Source organism: Pinus tabuliformis, chromosome 8 (genome assembly GCF_031772625.1).
Source record: "Pinus tabuliformis cultivar Carrire ecotype Pingquan chromosome 8, CPIR1, whole genome shotgun sequence".
Lineage (NCBI taxonomy): Eukaryota > Viridiplantae > Streptophyta > Pinopsida > Pinales > Pinaceae > Pinus > Pinus tabuliformis.
The window spans coordinates 1395488763-1395508551 of NC_142294.1; the positions used below are offsets into that span (position 1 = coordinate 1395488763).

Here is a 19789-nt window from a genome sequence, read left to right on the forward strand (position 1 = left end):
TTTATATGTGTTTCTATATGTTTAATCATGCTACAATGGTTAAGTAGAAATTGTTGAATTGCATAATAGTGTGAATTAAACATGTAAAGAAAATTCAAATAACAAAATAAAAATAAATAAATTATTCTGATTAATATGAATGCCTCTCTAAACAAATTAATGAATCATAGTTAAAAAAAACCCTCTAACTATAAAGATAGATATGTAACATAATAGCTGATTGGGAATATGAATCAATGTAACATAATAGCTGATTGGGAATATGAATCAAAGTTAAAGAAAAACTCTTGTACTATGGATATATTAATGTGCCCTAGTGGATGATTATGAGTGTTATGTAAGTGCAGGGTGACTTCAAGAAGGTCGATGGAGGAAAAAACTACATGCCTTGTCATATTATTTATTACTACTTAAATATATTGGAAATACTTTAGGGAGTGATATCAAAACAAATGTAGAATGGAATAGACATTGTCTTTTTATGTATTCAGAAATATGTGTCAAATGTTGTCGTAAGTTAGTGTCTACCACAGATGTTAACATGAATTTATTATCAGTAAATTAAAGAACTCTTATCTTCATGCATATATCCCGTCTAAAAAATATTAAAACTTGCAATCATGCTACTAACCACAATTAGAAAATAAATCCAATCAAAGTGAGATCAATCAACTTCTCGTTTCAAAGGAACACAAGGACAAAGTACGAGACATGAAATCTAAGCTTTCTTCTTTTATATATATATATACACACATTTTCATATAGAAAGATAATTAAGTTTAAAAAGTCAAATAACTTTATGCTTATTTGGTTTTGTTGTTATGTTTTCCCTTTATCTACAGAAATAATATATAGAGTTTATCGTCTGCGTGGTTGTCGGAGATAGATTTGTTTCACATTTTAATAATAAATAATATATATAATTAAGATAAAAATGTCAAATAACTTTATAATTATTTGGTTTTGTTGTTATTTTTTCTCTTTATCTACGAGAAATAACATATAAAGAGTTTATCATCTGCGTGGTCATCGAAGATAGATTTGTCACATGTTAATAATAAACAATATATATGTTCGTTATATAAATATATATATAGAGTTTATAGTCTGCGTGGTCATCGAAGATGGATTTGTTTCACATGTTAATAATAAACAATAAACCATATATATGTTTGTCATATATATATATTAAAATAATTGATAAATAATATATTGAAAAAAATAATATATTGTCAAGAATTTATGGTTTAAATGTTTTTTTTAATAATTAATAATTATTATTTTTATGAATATATATTAATTTATTAATGTTATTTAAAAAAATCATGTTACTTCAAATTATTTATTGATAATTTATAAGAGAGCACATTTTCATTCTTTCTAAATATTTGACGGTTAATTTATTTCCTTCTTTACCCTAACACATGGCTTCTTTCTTAAATTTATATTTTCAGGAATATGTAGAATGAGCGAAGAAGAGAACCCCTCTCACCATTAAATTCCAAATAATCTCAAAATCTACAATCTACCTAAAAATGCCCCACTTTTTAACACTACGTTAAGGTTGGAGACACAACCAGTTGGCTTTAAACCTGGCCTCCGGAGGTATTCCTCTGGATCTTTGAAAAAGAAAAACACACATTAATCTTAATACGCAGACGGTAAAACGGCGGTGCTCATGGCATAATTCAAGTTGCAGTTATCTTTCGTGCTTGTGCTCACCGTCGAAAGGTCTCTTGAAGCAGGTCACCCACAATATTTCAAATATTTAACGGTTCTCAACGAATAGTTTGTTCACAACATAAAACCTCAACCGACGCGCAATTTGTCACCCATCACATCACATTCTCTCCCCTGTAGACCTTCTCACACAGTTCTCTATGTGATTGTTATTCAGACTCTAAGAAGAAGAATTCGTCCGCATCATGGGAACCTGCATGTCCTTCCGAAATGCAGACAGCAAAAAGGAAGTTGTTACTGATTCGCGAGGTTTTCCCTTGCTCCGCAAACCCGCATTCCTATCTCTTCCAAATTCCAAACCCGAAAAGGTCAGCAAAGGAGATTTTGTGGGCATGCTGCAAGATCCGTCATCTTATTTGGTGTATCTAAGGTTTGAAGAAGAATCTGACCTAGCCAGCCAGTTCTTCTATGCTCTTGACATAAAAGAAATGAAATATCTGCCTCTGCCCAATTATCCCGTGGACACCTATGCGAATAGTACCAGTTCAGTCTTGGATAATAAGCTTTATGTCATAGGTGGTACCAGAGGCCCACACGTGTCCAATGCTGTTCACGTCTTTGATCCACTCTCGAATGCCTGGTCTGATCCGATTCGCACGAGCGTACCCAGGCGAGCGGCTGTGGCGGCCTCAGTCGATGGAAGAGTTTATGTGTTTGGAGGGTGTGATATTCGAAATGAAGAATGGGGTGAAGTGTACAATCCATCTACTGATACATGGACCCCAATTCCGGGGTCTGAAGCCCTTAGAACTCCTAATATCGGCATGGGTCTCACCCCACTACTCACATATGCCGTTCTAGGGAAAAATGTAATCCTAAGAGGATGGAGTAGAGCAATATCATTTGACGTGACCACCGCATCCTGGTCTCGTCCTTCGGCCAATTTGATGGAAAACTGGTTTTCTTCCGCGAGCGCAGCCGTGGTGCAGAACTTGTTAATTACTTGTTATAGTAAGCGTAGCGGAAATCCTAACCAACGATCGAGTATCCGGGCTTATGACCCAGATCAGGATGTTTGGCTTATGTTACAAGGGATTGACTGCAGGTATCACGAAAATGCCAAAAAATGCGACTTCACGTCCGTAAACGGGAAGCTGGTCATATATCAACTGTGGTACCAAGAACATTTAGGGTTCTCAGTATTTGAGATCAAAGAAAGACACCAGACAAGTGTCAGGGCTAATCTCTTGTGGCAATCCTGCTTTCCCATAAGAAAGGTGATTAAGAAAGGTAACTAACTGAAATATTTCTATGATTTAGGAAGGATTTAACGAAGTATTAGTTGATTGTCATGCCTATAGACAATTCTTTTTCACAATTATTCTTAGAAATTTACTTTATCTTTTCAGGCCGGCATAATTCTCGTGGACGTTACAAACATACCTTAGTTGAAGCTATAAGACAGGATGATTCAGAAAGCTAACAAGTCAGATATCTGTGCAACATTCAACGTGCCTTTTGGTCAAAAGAGTTTCAGTCATGATTTGAAGTCTTGGCATATGGATTACAGCAACATATTACTCATGTTTGATTTCTTGGTTTATTGAAAATACATGATACAATGAATAGCTATTGACTTTAGTTTAAATGTATAATACCATAAATGTCAATTCCCTGATCGCTCACAGAGCATACGCACGATATTTTTTTATCATAAAACCATGTTTGCTTCGGGTACGTTCTTTTTCAGAACTGCCCATATATAAATGTGGTTCTCGACAGCTTGAAGTCTAAGAATAGTGCCTCGTTTAATCAGCTTCTTTTTAGATATTGATATGTTATTTAATAATTCCATGGCTGTTATTATAATTAAACAATTTTTTCGATTTTACATATTTATTATTTATTATTTACCTGATTAAAAGAGAGCAACACCAGATTGGAACCCAAAATTTCCACTTCGGTGAAACTTCATTCCAATACTATCGCCGCTTAAACTATCCCAAATACACTCTTATCTTTTTAAATTTTAAACCATTGTATATTGGCTTATAAATTCATGGCTGTTACAATAATCAAACAGATTTCATCCGAATGGCTGAACCAGTGGAGTTTCAGATGAGACTCAGGATTTCTATTATTTGTATATAATGAACCAGATTTACTGTGAACAATAGACCTTCGGATGATATCAAAGGATTTGTAATATTTGTATATAATTTTTAAAATTGTCTCCGGCTAGAAATAGAATCATTGCATATTTTATATATTTATTCATTTTTACTGTTGCGAACTTTTCCATTGGATTTCAGCGAATTCTTATTTAGAGAAAGGTCTATGATATCTTTCAAAGAAATTGCTTATTTTATCTATTTATCCAGTTTACTGTTGCGAACTTTTACGCTGGATTTCAGCGAATTCTTATTTAGAAAAAGGACTGATATCTTTCAAAAAAATTGCGCTCTGGTCAATGTTTACAGTTCTTAGAGAGTTGTTCTTCATAAATTTGTCTGATATTTAAACTGCTCGCAATCATTGTCTGTTTAGGTGGCACATTATTCATATAAAAAAGTCTTTACTACTGACATATAGGCAACCAGAAATATAAAGTTTCGTAATAATGAAAAGTTCAGATCGAAATGTCTGAAATGTTTGTGGTTTTATATATGGGCATGTTTGGTCAGGTTTACAGTCTCCTTCTGACTATATACATATATATAACTGAGTTGTAGAATATGATTTTTAAAATCTATTGAGATTTTTTTCACTGTGCATCTCTGGAACACTAAATATAATATATAATATTTTACTGAAACAGCTTTGTAACAGTGAAAAGTGAAACGTTGACATTGAAATGTTTGTATGGTTTTATATCTGGGCATGTTTGGTTTGCTTTCCAGTCTCCTGAATATAAATATGTATGTATCTTTTTTATGTTAAAAGTATTGATAACTGCTTATTTAAAAAAGTGAGTTGCAGAAGATAATCTTAAAATCTTTTGGGATTTTTTTTCACTATACTTCTCCGGAACACTAAATATAATATATAATCTTTTACTGAAACATTTAAACGTTAAGATATGTAAAAATTAAATTTCATGTAGCTTAACATAATCTATATATGAAATTGTTCAATATTATGAAATTTTTAATTATCAAATTATCTCGGTACGATTGAAATCGAATTATCTCGGTACGATTCATGATTTGTGGAAGCAGATTCAATAAAATTTTAGAAATTAATTAATTTGTATTCTTATTAATAGTACTATAATAAAGAATAATATCTAAAGATTATGATATTTAAATCTAAAATTTTATGTACTTTATTTTAGTATATATAAAAATATCCAATATTATTGAACGGTGGAAAACAACTAAATTTCGCAGATAATAAAATTTTACTGCTATTATTAATGATATTATTATAATAAAAAAATTATTAAAAATATTTGTAAGATTATTAATAAATTTTTCAATAAATAATTTTTTTTATTTAAAAATATTAAATAAATAAAAAGTAAAATTATATTTAAAAAGTATTAAATAAATAGAATGTTTAGAGTAAAAAATTAATTGTGTATATAAAAATAAAAGGTCAATTGTAGCTATCTCATGTGATTAGGTTGAATGATTGTTATTTTCATTTTAATTATTTTAACTAGTGACATAAAAAGTTTAATACCTTGTTGTAATAGATTCTTGCCAATGCAATGAGGGAAAAATTACTTATTTCTTTGTATATATATATGAAAAAAAGGTTTCTAATTATTTGTGGTATATCATTAAAAAATTAAGTAAGAAATTCCACATTATTAAATTAATGAAAATGATTATTTAGAAATTTTTATATTAATTCTTTCTCTAAATTCTTAAATGATAGGAAGGATTTCTTATTTTTAGTAAAAAAAAAAAGGAAAAAAGGTGGCCAAAATTGTAATTTTCAAAATTTGAAATGTCTCTCCTTATCTCCTATATATACAATCTTTTTTAATTTAGTAGTCAAACACAATTTGGATTTAAAGCTTATTGTCTTTATTCTTAAAAAGAATCTCTCTAATTATAAAACTATTATTATTAATTTCAGTTTAGACAAATTATATAGATTTTTCTAGAAAGAATATTAGCTCTTTAATTATAAAACTATTATTATTAATCTCAGTTTAGACAAATTATATGGGTTTTTTTAGAAAGAATATTAGATAACTTATTGCTAGAAAATCATTAAAAAAAAGGTGTTTGTGGGCCAACATGATTTAAGAGGTAGGATTTAAATTTGAACCTCTTTATTACAAATAGGATCATAGTGTAAGAGTGTTGTAAAAATAAAACCAAACACTTATGTTGTTTTATTGGCAATAAAGATGTTCTCGAGACAATTCCAATGACAAATCATTGGAATAGGTTAGAGCTACTAAAAATCTTGCAATAAGATTATAAAAGAAATCTATTACCAAATTTAAGAACATCGCTATCAAATTTAGGAATACTAAAGGTTGGTACGAAAGGAGCCAATTGTAATATAGGAAATTGTAATATAGGAGTTGAGAAAAGGTGTTCCATATTTTCCATTTTTTTGGTATATATTGAGGTATATTTCTACACATTAAATTACACATTTTTAAAATATTTTTCTTTTATTTTTGAAATGTTTATATTGTCAAAGAAGCTATTAGAATGATGAAGCAACTATTATTTTGTACTATGTGAAATCCTATTTAATTATACATTTCCTAAAAACACTTTTTTGAATCATCTAATAGCTTTCAGGAAGCTCTAAATATTGTACACATATATACACATTATGTATTCATCCATTTAACAATAGAGACAAAACATATAAAAAGAGATAGGGAAACCTAACATATCCATAAAAATCGCAAGTGAAAACATATCCATAAAATGGTTTTACCTTTACATGCTACATGGATTCAATGCCATCATTTTTTACAACTAATTATGTATCTGTAACATCCCTCGTGAAAAGTTAATGTTGGTAAATAGTAAAAGTAACTATGAACAAAGACTTTATTTGAAAAGTATATAACTCTGTTGCTGGTATTATGATAATTAAAAATTGTGTTAGTACTATTTGATTTGAGCATATGATTAATCATGATTAATAACTGTGGAGGCAGTTAAAAATAAAACCCTAACTACCTTCAGGAGGTAGTTGAGTCCCCAGAGGAAAAAGGGGAAAGATTGCCAAGTCTGGTAAGGATCAGATGGCAGAGAAAGAAGTTATGCTATGTCTCGTTATGATCAGATGGCATAGGAAAAAGGAAATGAATTTTCCTGTATGCGCTATGTCTGGTTAGGACCAGATAGCGAGACCTGGCAAAAGCCAGAGAAACTGCAGTCAAGAGGGTCTGCAAGTGCTTGGGGGTGGAAGATCGTGAAGAATCTTCCTACGGACGGGTGGATTGACAAGCATTTCATACAGGTTTGCGATTAAACAGGTATGGCTTATTAAGTTAATCAACTGAGAAATGACTTTAATTATCTGTGGTGAGTAAACAACACCGAGAGAAACACTCTGCTTATATTCTTAAAAATACTCTCTTTGTGCTCGGTATAGACCGTATCTTTAATTCCATTCAAGAATGCAAACATTGTATATATACAGAGCAGAGAACTTGTACTACAGTCGGTCAAACAAGTATTGAACAGATAGGAACTAGTGATTCCTACTTTGTAATTTCTAGTGCGCGTAATATATATATATAAAGAAACAAAATCATGAACGAACAGTAACAGCATAGATATGTTTATTCCCGGATTCATGTAGCAATGAACAGTGGAAAGCTTATACTATTAAACAAGCAAGAACGGCCGAATGTTAGTCGGCAGAATAGAAGACAAACCCTGGAGTGATATCATTATCGCTGCTAATATATAAGTAAATAACTATCGGAAAACCATGTTCAAGCATTTATAAATATAACTCTCAGGCGACGAGATTTCTGCTCGTATATCAAAGAAAAGAACAACATATTATGCATGCATTTGCAAAGATTCAAGCCTCAGGGTATCACTGCCGCGGGGCATAGGCTTACGCTTAGCCAGCAGGCACCGTGGCCGAAACAAAACCAAGATTTGCCCTCTGCAAGTAATTGATATAACTGAGTATAAATCGAGTGCGACTCGTGTGATAAATAAGTTCAAATAAAAGTTGTGGAGATAGCAATGTATACCGAGAACAATGTTAATGCAGAGCTTTAACTATACCAAATGCCTGTAACTCAAAAACAAGCTTGTAGCCGAAAATAATCAACGATTAACATTATAAAAACATAACTGTATTCGACAAGAAGTTGTGTCCGTAAGCCGGGCAAATGCTAGATTAAGAACTATACATGGATACAAGTAACCAGTGAACCGTGCCTAGACGGAGACCTGCCTGAATCTGAGCTTTTAAACAAAATACTAAGTTCAATAACCATACAGACTAGGAAAATGAACCATGTAGTTTCTTAGTAAGGAAACCCTGGACGTATGGCGGAAGAGTGGAATGTGAAAACAAGAACCTCGGCATCCCTGTTCAGTGGAGCAGAGGTTTAGCCACTGTCCCGTGAAGAGAATCGAAAGCAGAACCTATGGGAGATAAACCACTCTTACCTGTGGCAGGGCGGCCGAGGGCGAGAGAGTCAGACCTTCTCCCAACGCCGACTGGTCGCCGAAGCACCTCCTGAAATATTAAGACAGTTAAGCTGAGAACCTTATCGGAGCATCTCCTGAAAACATTGAGACAGTTGAGCTGAGAACCTTATCGAAATGGCTGAGAACAATGGCAACAAAATTAAACAATAGCGGAAATGTTTAAGTCTGAAATCGTGAGGCTTGTCTTTACCTGAACCGAAAGGAGAAGCTGCAGTATATCATCGTGCTCTGGCTGAGAATGAAACTCCGGTGTGGCAGAGAGCCATCTAAGCCTTCGGCAGAACACAGTCGAGCCGAGGACTTCGGCAGCATACAGTCGCTCCAAAATGAAAACAATAACCAAGTCGAAATGAAATGAGCCTTAAATATTTAGTGCAAGACCCTGCCTCGTGGCATAACCTCAGCCTTCGATCTGACTGAGTTTGCCACCACCGTCTGATCGGTAAGAAGGATCCGGATGAGTTTGAGCGCGAAATGGTAAGACCGAGGTGCCGGCCTCGTAACACATGGAGTCTGGAGTCACGCCACCGCACATGGCAGTGCAAAGACGAGCCATTGATCTCGCCAGGTGGACGGCATACAGCGAGCAAGCGCTGTAAACGGCAGGACATCACTGCACCCGCATCTCGAAAAGGCAACTTAGTTCAATCTATGGTAAAGGCCATAAAGATCGCAATTAAGAAGATGCCAGTCCATAGTACCCGGGACTTACCGTGGCATCGAATCCCATGACCGCTTCATTCCAAAACCAATGTATGTATATATATTTTTTTTAATAAGCGGGTATGGAAATCGATTAACTATGCATACATGTAAACAGAGTATGACTATTTCAGTAAGTCGAATGGAGTATTAGTTGTGGTGATTAGGATGTGCGTACTGTATATTAAATACATAAATATGTCAAAAGCCCGGAAGGTTTATATGCATGCTATAATGTTATTAAATACCCATATATGTCAATTGTTTGGAGAATCTCAATACAAGTGGTTTATATGCATGTTATAATGTAAGTTGGTAAGTAGGAATATATAAAAAAAAAATTTACCTCTGTGATAGAGCGTGACAATTTGGTATCAGAGCCCAGGTTTACAACTCTGTGACCTTTGGGAGAATTTCGAGTTATGCAGCAATGTAAATATACAGTGTCATGACAAAAGTTGAGAGTGTGCTAAAAAAATAAATTATATCTGTTTAATGAGTTATTCTTAAACAGGTAGCAGCAAAATGAGGAGAGCAAATAGCGCTCCCCATGGAAATCTGGATCAACCTGATAACGTGAGGCAACCTCAGGGACATCCTGAGCTTTGGGTGCAACTGGGAGCAGAAGGCCGCAATGCTGATTCGACGCTCATGAGAACAGTTCAGGAACTAAAGGACGAAATGGCCCGGTTGCGTGCAGATAATGCAAGACTAAATGTGGAACAAGAGAGGATTCTGAAAAGCTTATCTGATAAGCAACATCAACAACAGTCACATCCGAGGCCTGAACAGGCACAAGTGACAGATGAACAGAGCTATCACACTGAATAGGAGGAAGCAGAGGACAGAGGGGAGACGCGAGGAGAGAAGTTTGTCAATGCTTCTGAATATCAAACTCCAAAAAGACCATGGATGGAACTTCAAGGAGAATTTCGGAAGATTAGACCACCTCATTTCGATGGGGAGTCAGAAGAAGCTGCAGAGGCATGGCTAATTAATATGAATAAGTATTTTCAAGTATACGAGTATGATCATCATCTTAAAGCCAGGCTGGCTATATTTCAGCTACAGGCCAAAGCCACACTATGGTGGGAAGAGGTCAAGATGGTGAGGGGAGTGAGTGAGCAGGATGTGACCTGGGAAGTTTTTCAGAGGTATTTCAAGGAGAAGTACCTGACAGAACGCTTTTATGATGAAAAAGCGCAGGAATTTCATGATCTGCGACTTGGACAGCAGACCATTGACGAGTTTGTAACTAAATTCACATCCCTGCTTCGTTATGTGCCGTATATTCGTGAAGAAAAGGCTAAGGTACAAAGGTTTGTTAGTAGCCTACCTCTGGCAATGCGAGAAAGGATAGAGTTTGATAATCTGAAGACGATGGATGAAGCAATTCGGAAGGCAAGACTTTGTTATCAGCAAAACAAACAAAAAGGAGAAAGTTCTTGGAAGCGTTGGACAGATAAGAGGGGCAGCAGAATGCCTGTGGGAACTAAGGGAACTCGCAGCAGCTTTCAAAAAGGATTCTCGAAAGGGGCCAATACTAGAAATCCAGCTAAAAATCAGAACAGATTCAAGCCTCCTACTGAATCTAAATATAGTGAACAGCAAGTTAGATTGGACAATGAAGGCTCGGCTAGGCCACCCGTTCAGTGCTGGGGTTGTGGTGGACCCCATTATATTAAAAATTGCCCTCATCGGAAGGAAAGCGATCAGTTGTCCCAGATCTATGAAGCTTCTACAGTAGGAGATGTGGCCCGATCTATGCCCAGAATAAATGCAGCACTGGAGGATCGACAAGCTGATTACCAGCCAACAATGATAGAGTTTGAAGGTAAGATCTTTGATCGAACTGTTTCTATTTTAGTAGATCCAGGAGCTACTTTAAGCTATATAAGTCCCAAAGTTGTGGAAAGCTGTGGTTTGCAAACTATTAAATTTAAAAGCCCTTGGCTAGTACAGCTGGCCACTGGGGCCAAAAGACGAGTACTGACTAAAGTCAGCAACTGTCCATTAAGGATAGCTGGCCAAACAATAACAACTGAATTAAACGTACTCCCTCTTGGGTCCTATGATGTGCTGATAGGAATGGATTGGTTGGAACAACGATGGTCTGTAATTAATTGTAAAACGAAAACAGTCTCTTACCGAGATGAGCTGGGGTTGGGAAAAGAGATTCAAGGCATCCAGAAACCAGTGCAGATCTGGCCAATCACGGCCTCACAGCTGGTTAAATGTGTCTGGAAGAAATGCCAGATTTGTGCAGTACAAGTAGGGTACGCAGGTTCTGTGGATAAGGTTGCAACTGTTGAAAATATACCGGTAGTGCAAGATTTTGCAGACTTATTTCCTGAAGAAATTCCAGGGCTGCCGCCCAAAAGAGATTTAGACTTCACCATTGAGTTGGTACCCGGAGCAGCCCCAGTGTCCCGAGCACCCTATCGGATGAGCGTGCCGGAGTTAACTGAGTTAAAAATGCAACTACAAGAGCTGTTGGACAAGAAGTATATCCGTCCCAGTGTATCTCCTTGGGGAGCTCCTGTGCTATTTGTGAGGAAAAAAGATGGAACTCTGCGTATGTGCATAGATTATAGACAGCTGAACAAACTGACAGTTAAAAACAAATATCCACTACCCCGCATTGATGAGCTGTTTGATCAGGTAAAGGGGGCGACAATCTTCTCAAAGATCGATTTAAGATCGGGTTACCATCAAATCAGAATTAAAGATGAGGACATAGCCAAGACAGCTTTTCGTACTCGTTACGGACACTACGAGTTTGTGGTACTGCCTTTTGGATTAACTAATGCACCTGCGACATTCATGTGTTTGATGAACAATGTATTTCATCAATACCTAGACAAATTTGTATTGATCTTCATTGATGATATACTTATATACTCCCGGAATATCAAGGAGCATGAGGAACATCTGAGGATAGTGTTACAGACATTACGGGAGCATCAGTTATATGGTAAATTCAGCAAATGTGATTTTTATAAAGAACAGATCCAATATTTGGGCCACATTATTACGAAGGAGGGTATAGTTGTAGACCCCGAAAAGATCAAAACTATAATGGAATGGCCAACACCCAAAGATGTAGCAGATATTCGATCCTTCATGGGGTTGGCTGGATATTATCGGCGGTTTGTAGAAGGTTTTTCCAGAGTTGCCTACCCTATCACCTCCTTGCAAAAGAAGGGAAAAATATTTAAATGGACAGCAGATTGTCAACGGAGTTTTGAACAGCTCAAACATCTACTTACCATCGCACCTGTATTGTGTGTGGCAGATCCCGAAAAGGAATATGTAGTTTGCACAGATGCAAGAAAGGAGGGCGTGGGTGGAGTACTAATGCAGGAAGGTAGAGTGATTGCATATGAATCCAGAAAGTTAAAAGAACATGAGCAGAAATATTCTGGCTATGATCTGGAATTAACCGCGGTGATTCATGCATTAAAGATGTGGCGCCATTATTTAGTTGGGAGAAAATTTTTGCTGATGACGGATCACCATAGCTTGACTAGTTACTTTAGTCAACCGAATTTAAACGCAAGACAAGAAAGATGGGTGGACTTTTTGGGAAATTTCGATTTCGAAATTAAACACTTAAAGGGGAAAGAAAACAGAGTAGTTGATGCACTGAGCCGAAAAATGCACTGCATTTATGAAATTGGTATTAGTCAAGGATGGTCCACCCTTGACAAAGAGATTGACGAGGCTGCTGCACAAGACCAGATTTACTTGCAAAAGAAGCAATTGGTACAGAATTCAAATACCCGCTTAATACAACAAGGGTACACCTTGAATGCAGCCGGAATTTTGTGCTACCAGAAGAAGATTTATATACCCAATCAGAGCGGCATTAAAGAAAAGATTCTGGATGAATATCATAAAAGTCCTTATGCAGGACATCTTGGTTACCAAAAATTAATCACCTCGCTAAGGAAGGAGTACTACTGGCCAGGCATGAAAAAGGATGTGATAGAATACCTGGCACGCTGCTTAGAGTGTCAATAGGTGAAGGCTGAACATCAGCACCCTGCGGGGTTACTACAGCCATTACCCATACCAGAATGGAAATGGGAGACCATAACCATGGACTTCATTACAGGTTTGCCAAAATCCAAAAAGAACAATGATTCTATAATGGTGGTAGCAGATAAACTCAGCAAGTCAGCTCACTTCATACCGGTTCAATCCACTTATCGTGTAGCTCAAATCGCAAACATTTTCATGCAAAATATATTTAAACTTCATGGGCTGCCAAAAATAATAATATCTGACTGTGATGTTAAATTTACCTCAGCTTTTTGGAGGACCTTATTTGAAGGTCTAGGAACTCAGTTGAACTTCAGCACCGCATATCATCTGCAAACTGACGGGCAGACTGAGCGAGTGAATCAGCTAGTGGAAGACGTGCTGAGGTCTTACGTGATGCAGCAACCTACGCGATGGGAGGAGTATTTACACCTAGTGGAATTCGCCTATAACAATGGTTATCATGCATCCTTGAGGATGAGCCCATTCGAAGTGCTTTACGGCCGGAAATGCCGCACACCCTCCAGTTGGGGTGGACCGGAGGACAAATTCTTGCTGGGCCCTGAGATGTTGGAGGAGATGGAAGTCATGGTGAAAAAAGTTCGAGCTAATCTAAAGATGGCTCAGGACAGGCAAAAGAATTTTGCAGATCGGAAGAGAACATTTAAAGAGTACCAAGTGGGTGAGCATGTGTACATCAGAATACGAGCTATAAAAAGTACCCTCCAATGGAATGCTTGTGCCAAATTGGCACCGCGTTTTTGTGTACCATTCCAAATTCTAGCCCGAGTAGGGCCGGTAGCTTACCAGCTCACCCTGCCCAGCCATATCCGGGTTCATAATGTCTTCCATGTATCAGTTCTAAAGAGATATGTTTATGACCCTAGGCATATAATAAGTTGGCAGGACATTTAGGTAAGGGAAGACTGTTAAATAATGTAGACTGAAATAGAATGCTAATAAGCAGCTAATCTGATTATTATGTGTTTCAGGTGGAACCGGAAGGAGAGTTCCTGGTCAAACCAGTGAACATATTAGACCGGAGAAGAGTCGAGCTACGGAAAAAAGTCATCAGCCAGGTTAAAGTGCAGTGGCAGCACTTTGGGCCTGATGAGGCCACCTGGGAGAATGAACAAATTATGAGGGATACTTATCCCAGATTGTTTTTGAATGAGCAGCAACATCGGGACGATGTAGACTTTCAGGGGGGGGAGATGTAACATCCCTCGTGAAAAGTTAATGTTGGTAAATAGTAAAAGTAACTATGAACAAAGACTTTATTTGAAAAGTATATAACTTTGTTGCTGGTATTATGATAATTAAAAATTGTGTTAGTACTATTTGATTTGAGCATATGATTAATCATGATTAATAACTGTGGAGGCAGTTAAAAATAAAACCCTAACTACCTTCAGGAGGTAGTTGAGTCCCCAGAGGAAAAAGGGGAAAGATTGCCAAGTCTGGTAAGGATCAGATGGCAGAGAAAGAAGTTATGCTATGTCTGGTTATGATCAGATGGCATAGGAAAAAGGAAAGGAATTTTCCTGTATGCGCTATGTCTGGTTAGGACCAGATAGCGAGACCTGGCAAAAGCCAGAGAAACTGCAGTCAAGAGGGTCTGCAAGTGCTTGGGGGTGGAAGATCGTGAAGAATCTTCCTACGGACGGGTGGATTGACAAGCATTTCATACAGGTTTGCGATTAAACAGGTATGGCTTATTAAGTTAATCAACTGAGAAATGACTTTAATTATCTGTGGTGAGTAAACAACACCGAGAGAAACACTCTGCTTATATTCTTAAAAATACTCTCTTTGTGCTCGGTATAGACCGTATCTTTAATTCCATTCAAGAATGCGAACATTGTATATATACAGAGCAGAGAACTTGTACTACAGTCGGTCAAACAAGTATTGAACAGATAGGAACTAGTGATTCCTACTTTGTAATTTCTAGTGCGCGTAATATATATATATATAAAAGAAACAAAATCATGAACGAACAGTAACAGCATAGATATGTTTATTCCCGGATTCATGTAGCAATGAACAGTGGAAAGCTTATACTATTAAACAAGCAAGAACGACCGAATGTTAGTCGGCAGAATAGAAGACAAACCCTGGAGTGATATCAGTATCGCTGCTAATATATAAGTAAACAACTATCGGAAAACCATGTTCAAGCATTTATAAATATAACTCTCAGGCAACGAGATTTCTGCTCGTATATCAAAGAAAAGAACAACATATTATGCATGCATTTGCAAAGATTCAAGCCTTAGGGTATCACTGCCGCGGGGCATAAGCTTACGCTTAGCCAGCAGGCACCGTGGCCGAAACAAAACCAAGATTTGCCCTCTGCAAGTAATTGATATAACTGACTATAAATCGAGTGCGACTCGTGTGATAAATAAGTTCAAATAAAAGCTGTGGAGATAGCAATGTATACCGAGAACAATGTTAATGCAGAGCCTTAACTATACCAAATGCCTGTAACTCAAAAACAAGCTTGTAGCCGAAAATAATCAATGATTAACATTATAAAAACATAACTGTATTCGACAAGAAGTTATGTCCGTAAGCCGGGCAAATGCTAGATTAAGAACTGTACATAGATACAATTAACCGGCGAACCGTGCCTAGACGGAGACCCGCCTGAATCTGAGCTTTTAAACAAAATACTAAGTTCAATAACCATACAGACTAGGAAAATGAACCATGTAGTTTCTTAGTAAGGAAACCCTGGACGTATGGCGGAAGAGTGGAATGTGAAAACAAGAACCTCGGCATCCCTGTTCAGTGGAGCAGAGGTTTAGCCACTGTCCCGTGAAGAGAATCGAAAGCAGAACCTATGGGAGATAAACCACTCTTACCTGTGGTAGGGCGGCCAAGGGCGAGAGAGTCAGACCTTCTCCCAATGCCGACTGGTCGCCGAAGCACCTCCTGAAATATTAAGACAATTAAGCTGAGAACCTTATCGTAGCATCTCCTGAAAACATTGAGACAGTTGGGTTGAGAACCTTATCGAAATGGCTGAGAACAATGGCAACAAAATTAAACAATAGCGGAAATTTTTAAGTCTGAAATCGTGAGGCTTGTCTTTACCTGAACCGAAAGGAGAAGCTGCAGTATATCATCGTGCTCTGGCTGAGAATGAAACTCCGGTGTGGTAGAGAGCCATCTAAGCCTTCGGCAGAACACAGTCGAGCCGAGGACTTCGGCAGCATACAGTCGCTCCAAAATGAAAACAATAACCAAGTCGAAATGAAATGAGCCTTAAATATTTAGTGCAAGACCCTGCCTCGTGGCATAACCTCAGCCTTCGATCTGACTGAGTTTGCCACCATCGTCTGATCAATAAGAAGGATCCAGATGAGTTTGAGCGCGAAATGGTAAGACCAAGGTGCCGGCCTCGTAACACATGAAGTCTGGAGTCACGCCACCGCACATGGCAGTGCAAAGATGAGCCATTGATCTCACCAGGTGGACGGCATACAGCGAGCAAGCGTTGTAAACAGCAGGACATCACTGCACCCGCATCTCGAAAAGGCAACTTAGTTCAATCTATGGTAAAGGCCATAAAGATCGCAATTAAGAAGATTCCAGTCCATAGTACCTGGGACTTACCGTGGCATCGAATCCCATGACCGCTTCATTCCAAAACCAATGTATGTATAGTTTTTTTTTTAATAAGCGGGTATGGAAATTGATTAACTATGCATAGATGTAAACAGAGTATGACTATTTCAGTAAGTCGAATGGAGAATTAGTTGTGGTGATTCGGATGTGCGTACTGTATATTAAATACATAAATATGTTAAAAGCTCGGAAGGTTTATATGCATGCTATAATGTTATTAAATACCCATCTATGTCAATTGTTTGGAGAATCTCAATACAAGTGGTTTATATGCATGTTATACTGTAAGTTGGTAAGTAGGAATATATAAAAAAAAATTTTACCTCTGTGATAGAGCGTGACAATATCTAAATATAACAACAAACAAATATAGATCTACATTTAGTTTCCCCTTTAAATAGTTTCCCCATGTAAATACCATGGATTCATTTTTTTTTATTATTATTAATTTTTATATGGTCATTTTTATTTTGTTTTCAAGGAGTTAAAATATTTACATTATATTATTTTACATTAAGTAAACATGTATGAGGGTAGATATCATGTCAAAACATGTACGCATAAACGTAAAATAATGTTTATGGGTAGATCTCACTTAAAAAGGTAAATGTAAACGTAAATGTAAACATGTAATGTTTAACATTTAACATATTTAACATTTAATAAAAGTTTAATCTAATCTAATCTAATCTAATGCCATCCCTCATGAAAAATCACGTCTCTCTCTATCTATATAAATTTAACACCAAAAAAAGTGTAGAATTCTATTTTTAGGAATCATTTCGGAAATGTGTGAAATAATATTTCTACTAAGGGAAAATGAGAGAGCGGGGGATATAGCAACATAGTCAGAGATAGACGAAAAATATTGGTATGGTAAATAAATAAACATATTTTTATACTCAGTGCAGAGGTATGGTAAATAAATAAAAATATAAATAAGGTAAAAGTATTGTAAATAAATAATTAACTCTGGATCTATCAAGCTTCGAAAGGGATCAAATCTCAACCTCTTTTTTAAGTACAAAATTTCAGGAAACGTTTGCACCTCGAGAGATTCGATCTCTATGGATGCTTGATAGATCCAAAGTTAAGATGGATCTAGGCTACTTTCAGTCGTGTGCGACCAAGGAAAATCTATCGAAGATATGATTAAATTTATCAATAGTATGTAAATGCATCTAATATTCATATAATCATTTTAAATATGCTAATAAGATTAATCTAGTCATTTTAATTTTAAAATTGCTTAGTTACCTCAATTAGTAACTTTAATGATGAAAAATGATGAAATAAAAATTTTGAATGAAAAGTGAAAATGTTATAGTGTTTAAAGATAGAAAATGTGAATAATAAGAATTTACTAAATTATAAGATGAGTCTCAAACTATTCTCTTCTACTATTATTATTTCCAGGCTTGTTAGTGTTTTCATTTTTCATATCGATTATATGAAAATGATAGTTGAAATCGTAAACCATTTAAATCTTAAGCTTGGGTTGTTGTAGTAAACATCATACCTTGTATCTCTTTCTACTATAACACAAAAATCAATGTACATTACCAATAATTTTATGTGGTTACATTGAAATCAATGCACATTGTTACTCCAATCACTTTAAAATTAATGTACCATCATAAATCCAATTACATAAAATCAAAAATCAACATCTACAATGAAATCAATGCACCTAATGCAAGCAATCAAATAAGATTGGAAAATAACTTCTACATTGAAATCAATGCATCTATTGCAAGCAATCAAGTAGGATTAGAAATCAACATCTACACTCAAATCAATGTATTTAGTGCAAGTAAGAAAATAGGATTAGAAATTAACATCTACATTAAAAAAAATGCATTTAGTGCAAGCAATCAAATAGGATCAGAATTCACCATGTACACTAAAATCAATGCATTTATTGCAAGCAATCAAATGTGATTAGAAATCAACATCTACACTAAAATAAATATATTTAGTGCAAGCAATCAAATAGGATTGGAAATAAGTTACATTTAAATCCATACATCTAATGCAAGCAATCAATTATGATTATAAATTTCCATCTACACTTAAATCAATGCATCTAGTCAAGGAAATCAAATAGGATTAGAAATCACCATCTACATTGAAATCTGTGCATTTAGAGAAAGAAATCAAATAGAATTAGAAATCATATATATTGAAATCAATGCATCTAGTGTAGGAAATCAAATAGGATTATAAATCTACATTGAAATAAATGTAGTATAATAAATTTTCTTCCCTCTCTCCCCCGTCCATATATATCTATATCTCCCTCCATCTCTCCTTATTTGTCTCTCTATCTCACCCCCCCCCCCCCCCCCCAAACACACACAATTTATCATTCCATATTTATCAATCTCTTTGTCCTTATCTCACTCTCTCCATCTCTCTCTTCTTCCCTCTCTTCACCTTCCATCAATATCGCTATCCCCCTTTGTCTCTTTATATCACCTCCAAAACATATGCTCTCTTTCTCTAATCTATATATCTATCCCTCCCACATCCTCTCTCTCTCTCTCTCCCCCACTTCTCTCACTTTCCTCTTGTTGTCCTCTCTCCCTCTCTCTCTATCTTCCTTATCAATCACTCTCTCTCTCTTTGCATTTCTCCCTCTATGTACTTATTCTTACCTCCCTATCTCCCCCCCTCCAACTTGATCTCTCTTTCCCTCCCTCTCTCCACTCTCTCATGTCCTCTCTCTTCCTTCCTCTCTCTCCCTTTCTCTCCCACCTCTCTCTATCTCTCTCTTCACTGTCTAACTTTGTTATTGCATCCATCCCTCTCTCCTTCTCTACCCTTCACTCCCCCCTTCTTTCCATCTACCATTGTTTGTCTCTTTATCTCACCACCAAACATACACACTCTCTCTCCATTTCCCACTTCTGACCTCCTCTCTCTCTCCACTTATTACTCTCTATGTATTTCTTCTTCCATACCTCTCCCACCCTACAACTCCATCTCTCTATCCCTCCCTCTCCCCTCTTCTATCACTCCCTCTTTCCTCCTCTCTATCAAATCCTTTCTCTCATCCTTCCTCTCTC

At 36.3% G+C, this 19789-nt stretch overlaps 1 protein-coding gene across 1 annotated transcript; it reads left to right on the forward strand.

Annotated features, from left to right (window-relative positions):
* Positions 1–1925: 1925 nt before the first annotated feature.
* LOC149240768 (F-box/kelch-repeat protein At2g29600-like) lies at positions 1926–3163 on the forward strand. The gene is made up of 2 exons (XM_089370305.1): positions 1926–2970; positions 3090–3163. Exons 1-2 carry the CDS (start codon positions 1926–1928, stop codon positions 3161–3163), a joined length of 1119 nt encoding a protein of 372 aa, XP_089226431.1.
* Positions 3164–19789: the final 16626 nt, after the last annotated feature.

Excerpts from the sequence above, each read along its gene's own strand:
- LOC149240768 (XM_089370305.1), top strand. The coding sequence starts at position 1,926 with ATGGGAACCTGCATGTCCTTCCGAAATGCAGACAGCAAAAAGGAAGTT. Across the intron at positions 2,971-3,089 it reads AAGAAAGGTGATTAAGAAAG|GCCGGCATAATTCTCGTGGA; the intron begins GTAACTAACTGA and ends TTATCTTTTCAG.